This window comes from Pempheris klunzingeri, chromosome 1 (assembly GCF_042242105.1).
Source record: "Pempheris klunzingeri isolate RE-2024b chromosome 1, fPemKlu1.hap1, whole genome shotgun sequence".
Lineage (NCBI taxonomy): Eukaryota > Metazoa > Chordata > Actinopteri > Acropomatiformes > Pempheridae > Pempheris > Pempheris klunzingeri.
The window spans coordinates 5,128,648-5,139,646 of NC_092012.1; the positions used below are offsets into that span (position 1 = coordinate 5,128,648).

The 10,999-nt window shown below is 38.8% G+C and overlaps 2 protein-coding genes across 2 annotated transcripts; both read right to left on the reverse strand.

The window, feature by feature from the left end:
• Positions 1 to 2,335: 2,335 nt before the first annotated feature.
• Positions 2,336 to 4,765, reverse strand: LOC139202241 (guanylyl cyclase-activating protein 2-like). Its single transcript, XM_070831627.1, has 4 exons — positions 4,565 to 4,765; positions 4,282 to 4,431; positions 2,626 to 2,737; positions 2,336 to 2,526 (listed from the first exon to the last, which is right to left on the reverse strand). Exons 1-4 carry the CDS (start codon positions 4,763 to 4,765, stop codon positions 2,336 to 2,338), a joined length of 654 nt encoding a protein of 217 aa, XP_070687728.1.
• A 3,832-nt stretch (positions 4,766 to 8,597) lies between these two features.
• Positions 8,598 to 10,640, reverse strand: LOC139202996 (guanylyl cyclase-activating protein 2-like). Its single transcript, XM_070832624.1, has 4 exons — positions 10,443 to 10,640; positions 10,197 to 10,346; positions 8,830 to 8,938; positions 8,598 to 8,725 (listed from the first exon to the last, which is right to left on the reverse strand). The coding sequence occupies exons 1-4, from the start codon at positions 10,638 to 10,640 to the stop codon at positions 8,598 to 8,600; spliced, it is 585 nt and encodes a 194-aa protein (XP_070688725.1).
• Positions 10,641 to 10,999: the final 359 nt, after the last annotated feature.

Genomic DNA, 10,999 nt, shown 5'->3' on the forward strand with positions numbered 1-10,999 from the left:
ATGGTGACCTTTGATAAACCAGTGTTTATGATGCCTAGAAAATATTTTACATATTATTTAAACAAGAAACTTTCCTTTCCTTGGTAGGAGCACAATAACTGATCCTTTACACCACTGGACATCTTGGCTCAACACATTTTTAGACAAATTCTGAGTGACTTAAATCAGTGATTTCTTCAGAGGATTTTCTTCAAATTAGTAATTCAGACAAAAATATTCAGTACTAATTTCACATAAGGCCAAAAGTATCAAATGAGGCACAGTAGCTGTATTTATATAAAACTTTTAACTCTCCCAACATTCAGCATCATTTGATGTAGTGAAAACAATACATTTCCCAGTTTGGTGATTTTAAAGTCCAAGTTAAATTGGGGGATTAAAAGCTTCTTAATAGAACTTAATAAATAAACCAAAACACAGCTGTTTTTATTTTTCATAACAAGCTACCATTTTGGAGATAAATGTTTTTTGTTTTTTTTTTACAGAAAAGCAACAGTATGAACAATAAAACATCCTTCAACATGAAAGCTGTTTGGTTGCTGTGTCTAATTAAAAGCCATTAATTGTGATTAAAAGCACATTTCATGCAAGACAACAGTGTTATCTCCAAAAGATAAAATTTCCGAGGTGACCTTGAAGGCAGCAGGAGCTGAGAGGAGAGGGCTGGGAACTGGATGAAAAATGCAAGCCAGAAAAACAGAGATGGATACCAGCTGGGTGGATGTCAGTAGTCAGTATCAGAGCGGATTCATCTGAAACATCTGACTCGACATACCTATCAGATCAGTGTGACTGGTCTGCCTGTAACTTCTCCTGCAGATATACACACTAACAGGATCTTATTAATCCAGAGGACAAAAAAAATCTCTTAGAATTTGGGGAGTCAAGTGAGTTAAGACAAACAAACAACAACAGTCACCCTGGAGTATGTTGGCATGATGCTTAACAATAACTGAGACAATTGAGGAGTCATGCTGGAAAGACACCAGCAGAGGGCGATACTGCACACAGAAGCACTGCTTATAGGCAGGTGAGATAATATTGACTCCTTCCACTTTCCCCCCTCTTCCAGTCTTTCCATTTTCTTTTATAACCCCATCCACCCTTTGTCATCCCACTGTCCTTTCATCTTTCTTTTCCTCTTTGTCCCATTTAACCATCTGTTACCTTTCTTTTTCATTATTGATTCACACCCAAACCCCTAGAGCACCGATCAAAGAAATTCTCCAGTGATCAAAAGCAAAAAAAATAAAATTTGAAAAAAAAAATTTACACAGTTCATTCAGAAGAATGTCTTAAGCAGGATTTATACTTTTACTATCTTCTAATTTTCAGTAAGAGACATCAAGGTGTATAATTAAAGGACATGCCCAGATCACGTGCCATAAATCGGTCTAATGTTGTGGATGCTGTGTTAACAGATGAAAACCAGCACTCAACTATAAATACTTTACATTGGCTGTAGGCATGTTGGTCGTTATGTGAACGCCTTGCAAAAACCATACATGTAGCTTAAATGCAAACTATGTTCCATCTCTTTTCTGGAGCAGTATAAAATCAGAGGAGGGTTATAGAACATAAACGGGGAACTGATAATATAGCTTCTGCAATAATGGACTCTGTTCCCTCAAGCAAAAGCTGAGCTCCACACAAAGGCTCTGTGCAGATTTATGGTGTCTCTGTGAATCCAATCACAATGATACAATTCAATACATGCACTACTACAGTCTATAATGTGTAATCTTTAAATGGACTATTCTGAATCATCCTTACTGACTGACCAGTAACGTTTAGCGGTGGGCTTCTCCTCACTAGTGTCAGAGAGCACTGTTGTTAGCTCAGCTGTACATTACTTCCTGTTAAAAGCTCACTGAAAGACTTCAAAAGCCACAGGTGATCTTAACGACAAGATGTGTAAATCTGCTGAAATCACGTGTCTTAATAAATTGAAATCCTTGCATTGCTCAAAAGATCAATGTGTTAATGCAGTTCCACAAGTCTTAATAGGTTACACAGGTCTGAAGAGGTCAAAACTCCTGAAACAGGTCCATTGATTAGAGCAAAGTGTTTGGATGAGGTAAAGAGGGAAGGTAAAAGGCAGATTATTTTTTACAATCATGTACATCCAAATGAAAATGTGTTTCACAACAGGAGCGGTTACCTCATTCCTCTCAGTGGAGCTCTTGCGCTCAGTGATCTTTAAAGGATTGGGATGTTTTTCCTCATGGACACTGTATCATATGTACTCTATATATATGTTTTGCAATGCACCACCATGAAGGCAAGAGGTGTGTTCTCACGTAGAGGTATTTCTGTTTTTCCCATAAGGTCCCAATCAGGTTCCTTTCCATACGGCAGACTCGTTCGAATATAACGAACTCCTTCTGGAATCTGTGGGGCCCATGAGCTTCCTGTCACACAAGTACTTCTGGACCCATCCAGTGGGGTTGATGTCCAGTCGCAGGAAGCTCTGCAGCCACGGACTCTTCTGAGCCCCCTGGACAAACTCATCCAGTGTGATCTGACCTGCAGCAAAAGCAGAATAGCGGCCGACTGTTAAGGAAACTTATCTGTTGAAGGATTTGTTTGAAGATTTTGTTGATTTTGAGTTTGAAGACAACATACCATCAGTGTTCTCATCGACCTCTTGAAAGATGTAATCACACGCTTGGTCAGCAGTGAGATTCCCTATTCCTGTGTCATCAGACACTGAGCCTTTCTTTATTCTGTAGATTATCTGGAAGACAAATCCAACACTTACGCCTGTTTCTCATCTCATGGGGTTGAAGATGGCTCTAGGGATGTAGGTCTGATGGTCCGTCAGTTGGTTTGTTGGTTTGTTAAGACATTTATGTTCCCAAGAGGATCAATTGTAATAACTTCAATAATCCCTTAAGATCTTGGCGATCACCAGGTCAATATTCTGATTTGTCTAATACTGTGATCATCTGCAAAACTAATGGCATCCCCACTAGCCTCAGCTGTACTTTGTTTTGTGTGCTAATTAGCAAATGTTAGCATGCTACAGCCACATGTGTGCAAAATTCTGCTATAAAGACAGGATACATAAAAACACGTCACATTCCTTCCAGCTGTGCTCACGATTAGTCGTTTCTGGTCATTTAATCTAGAAGTAGTGGTCTGGTCCCTCTGAGTGATGTGTTACCATATTTGCCATCGTTAGATTATCAGTAGTTGCTGGAGGTGGAGCTAGTTTGGACGACTTTAATAAATTAGGCGTGAATACAAACCTTGTGTATGATTTGTTACTGTGAGCTATGAATTTAAGACTAATTAAGACTAAGTTGTTTTATTTGTATTTATCCTCTCTATCTGTGTGGTAGGGTTATGTGGGGGCGTGTCACAGTTAGGCCATTTGCTGATAGGCTCCCTCAGAAAATCTGACTTTACAAAGGTGGCTGTCCTGAATGATTGAGATGTCTTATGGCACCGGGGACAGACGATTTTCTATAGATGTTTTTCTTTGGGCTCTCTCTTTTGTACTCTCTGCCTTTTGCTTGAGTGCAGTAGCTGAAAGTGGTGATTTAGGAGATGGCTGCATTCATCTAAAAGTTTGCCACTGAAGTGTTGGACTGCTGCCACGGGGGTAGGACAGTCGGGTGGTTGCAGCCTGTAACTGTAGTGCTCAGTCGAACTACTCTGGAAAGCTTTGTCTTGCTTTTGACACTAAAGATGCTAAACTAAGATTGTAAACATGATAAACACACCTGCTCAATATCAACGTATTCGCTTTGTCATTGTGAACATGTTAGCACGCTGACATTAATGCTCGAACCTGTGCATAAGTAGCTTGCCGAGGTTCAAAAATAATGTTTCCATATAATCCCTGAAAGTAAGAAGGTTCTTACGCATTTACACGGAATGAATATTTAAATGAAACACTAGAAATATCTAATAGTGAACTTTGTAAAGCACTATGAGACAACTCTGTTGTGATATTGGGCTATACAAATAAATTGAATTGAATTGAATTGAATTAATAGACACTTTTAAACACCTTTAAACACCTTTATCTACATTTAGGATCACAATTGAACTGAAAAAAATAGAACCCCCCCCCAAAAAAAAACAATCCACACAACATGATATTATGGCTGGATTTACAACTTAACTATACAGTCAATAAAATGTATTATATAATTTATTAAATCATTTAAAACATGAGGATGGTGTTCTGAAAAACACCTGAAAATTGATAAAATTAGCTTAAAACATATGAATCTGGAAACTTAGTTATTGTATGAAACCACCGCTCTTTACCTTAACAATCTTTCGCAGTTCTTCTCTGTCCAACTTGCCATTATCATCGCTGTCAAACACCTTGAAAGACCACCGCAGTTTATCCTCAAGTTTTCCACGCAGAACAAGGTGAAGAGCAGCCACATACTCAATAAAATCCATTGTGTTGTCCTGAACGCAGGGACACACTATCATTATCAAGCACGACATGGAAAGTATGGCTGGATAGATCAAGGGAGGGAATTGGTGCTTCTAATTACAAAGATTTTACTAGACTTTACTACAACACAGCTTTGCAACTTACATGATTCATGTCAAAGGCCCGGAAAATGCTCTCCATGTACTGTGATTCTGGTGTACCGTTCTGGACTCCGAACATCCTCTTGAACTCGTGGAGGTATAAAGATCCGCTCGGGCACTCCATGATGAATGACTTGTAGAGGTCCTGGATGCTGCCTAACTCCAGCTCCTCTTCCTGGCTCTGCGGCTGTTGATTTTGACCCATGCTAAATCCAAATCCTACCACTGCACTAAAAACATGATGATGTACGATAAATGAATAAATACAGATGCTTTAGTTAAGTATTATTTCCAAGACTTCCTGCACTGCCTGCCATCAATAGTTCAGTGTCCTCTTCGCGGCTGCCAGCTAAGGTCTCTTCAAACTCCTCAGGCGTCGCGTATAATAACCATTCACGTGATCCTTGACCCCAACCAAGAGGCTTATTTTCAGCAAAGTCTTCAGCAAGCTGAGTTTAAAGCAGTAATCCACATAGTGTACCTGATCCTATCTTGAACTTCTAGTGAACCCGGGTCTCCACTCAGAACAGTGACTAGATGTCATTTTCCAGTTGAAAGTACTGCAGGTGAATTGTTCCAGGTTGTTGGGTCCAGTGGTTATTGATTTAGTTTGAGTTGTACACATGGAAGATATAGAATTATCTTCCCTCTAATTTGTCGGATGCTCAATAAGCCTTTATAGGTCTGATCTTGATATAATAACGGCATTCTTTATAAAGTGGTTTTACTTAACCTTCCTCTTGTGTTAGGGTCGGCACCCGACCCGTTTTAGGTTTTAAATGCATAAAATAACCACATAAATTTGTTTATGGCATCAAGGCTTTATGACTTTGTCAGGATTTCAACAAAATAAAACAAAAAAAAATAGTTTTCACTAAATTATAAAATGCTCTAGTTGAAATTAGGACATTTGTGTTGTTAGGGTCGGATTCGATCCAGTTATAAAAGTAAGATTATTAAGCAATAATTAGAGCCAAAACTGAAATCGTAAGTTCACTGTCAGCCAACACACTGACTGCCAGCTCCTCTCCCAATCATGTGAGCTTTAGGGGATTCTCATTTTGCCTTGTTTTCCAGTATACCTGCACAAAGACGGGCATGTCCAGATATGTGAGGTCAATTCAATATACAGTTAGTGACTTGCAGAGTGCACATTTCCAATTTGCAGCATGCAAAAATGAGAAGAAGATTTTCAGTGAGCCAAGTTCTGGATAATATTTTTGGTGAAAATAGGGAGAGGACACAGAGCAGCATAGTGATTCTGATGAGCAGGTTTATTATCCATAAGACACAGACACATCTGATGAGTCTGATGAGGAGGTCACCGGTGCTGAAGCTGCTCCAGCTGAAAGATTCAAGTCCAAAAACGATAAGATCTGTTGGAGCTCAGTACCTCCTGATGAACATGGCAGGGCAGCTGCTGCAAATGTCATCAAAATGACCCCTGGAATCACAAGGTTTGCTGTGACTAGTGTCAGTGACATCAAGACATGTTTTGAGCTATTTATGCCATTGTCACTAAAAAGAGTCACCATTACTATGACAAACATTGAAGGAAAAAAAGTCTATGGCGGCATGTGGAAAGACATTGATGAGGTGACAGTGGATGAACGTCTTGTCCCTTTCCAAGGAAAATGCCCCTTCTGGCAATACATACCCAGTAAGCCAGGGAAGTATGGCATAGAAATCTGGGCAGCATGTGATGCAAAAACCAGCTATGCCTGGAATCTACAGATTTACACAGGCTAAGCTGCGAGTGGTCTTCGATATGACTACTGGACTGCAGGGTTGTTTGTTTGACCTTGCAAATCTATATTTTTTTATATTTATGTTATATATATATACACTACTCACAAAAAGTTAGGGATATTCGGCTTTAAGGTGAAATTTCAGGATGAACCTAAAATGCATTCTAAACTTTCCAGGTGAACTTAATGTGACCTTCTCTAAACCTTTGAATGCACATGTCCAACTGTTCAGTGTCTCAGTACTTTTTGCACCAGTTGCTGTTCTCTAACAAGAAGCTTAACAGCAACATTCACAACAGGTTTGATCCATGAATCGACCAATACATTTCCTGCTTCAGTTAGAATTGGTATTTAAACAGTCCTCCTCATCCTGCTGTTCACATTCTGACATCATGAGACCAAGACGACACCTAACAGTTGATCAGCAGCACCTCAACACTGGAGGCTTCAAACAGGAAGTCCTCAGACGGAGGTGTTCACTGAGCTTAGAGGGTCACAGAGTGTCATCAGGAGGTTGGAACAGTGATACAGAGACTGGAAGAGTCACAGAAAGGAGAGGAGTGGACGTCCTTTGGCCACATCCCAATTTTTTGAGACACTGAAAAGTTTTTGTTGTGGTATACCTACCACTGTTGTTAGATTTTCTTTCAATAAATTGTTTAAGATGAATAAAACTACCAGTGCATGCTTCTACTTAAATGCCCTACTTTCATGATATAATATCACTGTAGCATTCACTTTTTACATTTTCCATATATTTCACCTGAAAGTCGAATATCCCTAACTTTTTGTGAGTAGTGTATATATATATATATATATTTGTTCTGCTTTTCATTTTGTCTTTGTACTAAACTTCTATTGCTGAAAAAAAAAATTACTTCTTTGCCTTTTTCTTGAAGTAAATATATATATGGGTCGAAATTGACCCGTAACACCATAGATGTTACTATAGTTAATAATATTAAAATGAAAAAATAAACAAAAGAAATTTATTTAAGAGATGTGTTCTAAATCCCCTCAGTAATACTCAGGTAACACAACAACCTTTTATTTATTTATATGATTCTCTTGAGGTTCATTTTACATTTTTTAAAAATTGAAATCGAGGAGTATACTGACAAAAAAAGGCCCAGGGGCCCACACCAAAAATATTAAAACCAATATTTTCATGGATAAGGAAGCCTAACAAGGTAACCAAGAGATGAGAAACAAATTGGATGATAGATAGTTGTTTTTAGTGTATTTTACAACTGATTTAAGAAACGGGTCAAAACCGACCCGTTAACATAAGAGATGGTAACAGGAAACTAACACAAGAGGAAGGTTAAGCACTTTATTTGTTTGTTGCTGCTTAAGATAATTGAATTTAATAGATTTCAGCCATCAATACTTATGCTTATGTCATCACTTGTTGCAACCATGTCTCCTACAGTTTGCCTTTAGATGGAGTCAGTGAGCTTGACTACGCCTTCAGTATGTCTGACACGGTGACACTCGGGGAAACCTGTGGAGCTAAAATAACTCAGTAAATCCCAGAGGTTTATGACTGTGACTGACTATGAGGACGGGGGCAACGTTATTGTTGGTGGTGGTTCAGTCGAGGGTCACTGTACCACGTGGCTTTGGATGGGAACATGACGTAAACCACCTCTAATAAAGAGTTATTGCTTATGTGAGTGGAAAACAAAGATATTAGCACATTTGTACACCTGGAAAACAGGACATGACGATGGCTTATTATGCTTTTTATTGAGCTTTTTATGGGTGTTAAAACCTGCTTTACATTCCAGTGTGGTCTTCAATTCAACATACACCATAAGCATGTAATTGTGTCCTAGCAACATAAAAAACAGTAAAAAAAAAATCCACAATAGAAAAGCACTATTTACATATTGACACTGTATAACACAAAAGCTACAAAAACAGGAAATTGTTCCTCCAGAAGTATTGAAAGATCATATAATTAGGCTTAAACATTATAATAGTTAGAATAAGGAAGAAGAATTGAGTTGGTTACAGTCCTTGCTGAGAAGTGCTATTGCTCCTATACTGAAAACGACATGATGGGATGTTCTGAGGAGCTTCATTCAATTTATTCAACAGTCTGCGAGCGAACTGAATGAATATGAAACTACATCTGCTGAAGAATCCGGCTATGAATCCAAAATGAATCCTGATTCTAGTCGTACACGTGTTTGATAGATTTTGCAGATGTAATTCAAAGCTCGGACTTTAGCCACGGCTGCTCTCACTTTGTCCACATGGGAAAGGCTGATGTGCTTTGACAGTTCAGAAGTGTGCACTCCTTCTTCTTTGCTCCAGAACCCATCCAGCAGGGTTCATGTCCAACTTCAACATGTTGAGCACCCAGGGGTCCTGCTGTGCACCTCTTATGAACTCTTCCATGGTAATTTGGCCTGGGGAAGGAAAACGTCCAAACAAGTTTAATATTCCCTGCTGGTACAACAAAATACCCTTTTGACGCTCCAAAACTGCCTTGTAAATGTGACTACATACTTACCGTCTCCATCACTATCGACGGCCTCTAATATTCGATCCACAACCTCATCTACTGTAAGCTGTGAATCACTCCCTTCCGTCTTTGTGCCTTTCTTTATCCGATAGATGCTCTAGATAGGAGAAAGAGAGGTCGTGTTTCATGTTAATACCACAGAAAATGTTACATCAACCACCTTTATGAGCACAAGCTGCTACTCTCAGCCCCTCAATATCTGACCAAGGTTGAAATATCTTCAGAACGATGATATAACTGCATAACTGAACGCCTTTTCTGCAGCATTATGTTCACTTTCTATTGATATCTATAAATCTAGAGTAGTTGACCATCTTGAGCAGTTGATTATTGATGTATTATCACATTAAAAAAAAAGTGTATCCTGTTTCATTTAACTGTTACTAGCTTTGAAAATCTATATTATTCAAAAGACAGTCTTCAAACCAGTTTGCAATTAAGTTTATATGTTCATTAGTTTAAATACACAATAACAAACCGGTATTGGGAAAATGGATATAAGTCCTAATTTCCTTGTGAGCATATCTTAATACACTGCTGTCATCTCAGTTAAAAAAAGAAGAAACAGTGAGAACAGTGGTGGTGGTTCACACAAAAGGCTGTTTCACTGTTACACCTGTAACTAGCTACCAAACAGCTGTTAACACTGTGGAGCTACGCAACAACTCAACAATCTGAACACTTCAACATGAGCAGTAAAATATTCTATATTATCTCCACTGAAACAGCTCCTATTCATTTGTTCTATTATTTCCCTGCCTCCTCTTCCTTCTGTCTTCCTCTTCATTAACTTGAGCACTCCCAAAACTACAGTGACGAAGAATACAACAAAAAAGTTAAATTCAAGGTTGAAAACTGACAGTGACAATTAGAAATGTTGAATTAATTAGATTGTGTAAAGCAAAGACGTATATAAGAAAGTGAAGCCTAGAAAAACAGTGTATCCTAGATAAAATATCACATAGATACACTGAGCTGCTGTCATTTGCTGCTTAAGTTTGGACTTGAAACTAAATGGCATTCTGTACAAGGGGAACTTTCTATAAGGAAATGTACTATTCAATGTTTAATATTTTGTCCCCCAAGACATTTTGTTGTACCTGTTTTAACCCTTTAACGTCCTCACCAAGAAAAAAGCAATGAAAAAATGTATTCTTTATATATTTTATTTCCTTGGGGCACTCATTACAAAAATCTATGTTTTTTTACGAACAGACCCCACATTTTTTGAAATATTGGCCTCTACCAAACGGTTGAGATGTCGTAAGTAAAACATGTTTTCAATAAGGTATAGTGAGTCAAAATGTGCTCTACCATATGGTTGAGCAGGAGGTTCAAGGGTTAAGGAGACTTACATCAATTATTGACCGTAGTTCGCTCTTGTCCACGTAGCCGTTGTTGTCTTTGTCATACACCTTGAATGACCAGCGTAGTTTATGCTCCAGGTCTCCCCGGAAAACAAGGTTCAGTGCTGCCACAAACTCAAGAAAATCAATGGTATTGTCCTGAAAGGCAGGTTGAATGAAAACAAATGGATCACATTTTCACATTTTGCTAAAGATGTAGAGTATGCCAGGCTGTAACAGCTTTCTCTCTCTCACCCCATTTCTGTCAAAGGCTCGAAACATGTTCTCCGCATAATCAGACGCTTCCCCTGTCGGGTCCACACCAAAGAAACGCTTGAACTCATGCAGAAAAAGTAGTCCGCTTGGGCACTCCATGACAAACTTCTTGTACATATCCTGAAGTGCTTTGACATCAATCTCCTCACTGTTCTCTGTTTGCTGGGCCTGCCCCATGGCTGGCTTGTCAATTTAACAGTCCATTATCCTGCAGACTTTGGGTACTCCACGACGGAGTGGTCAGACATGAAATGGGCATTTCACACTCTCAGCTGTTTTTTATAACCCAGTGGAATCCCAAAGCTCATGTTTAAGATTAGTGTGTCCTCAGGATTACTATGGTATTACGTTGGTGGGGTTTCCTCTCTTAAGTTAATTATGTCTACAGCTAAATGTGGGTCGAGGCCAAACTTGTAGGACGAGGGTCCCGGCATGCAAATTAAATTATGGGCTCTTCATTAGCGTGACATGTAGTATATCACCACTGCTGACAAACAGCACTGCATTAGCAATGAATATTATGGAAGTTAATGGAA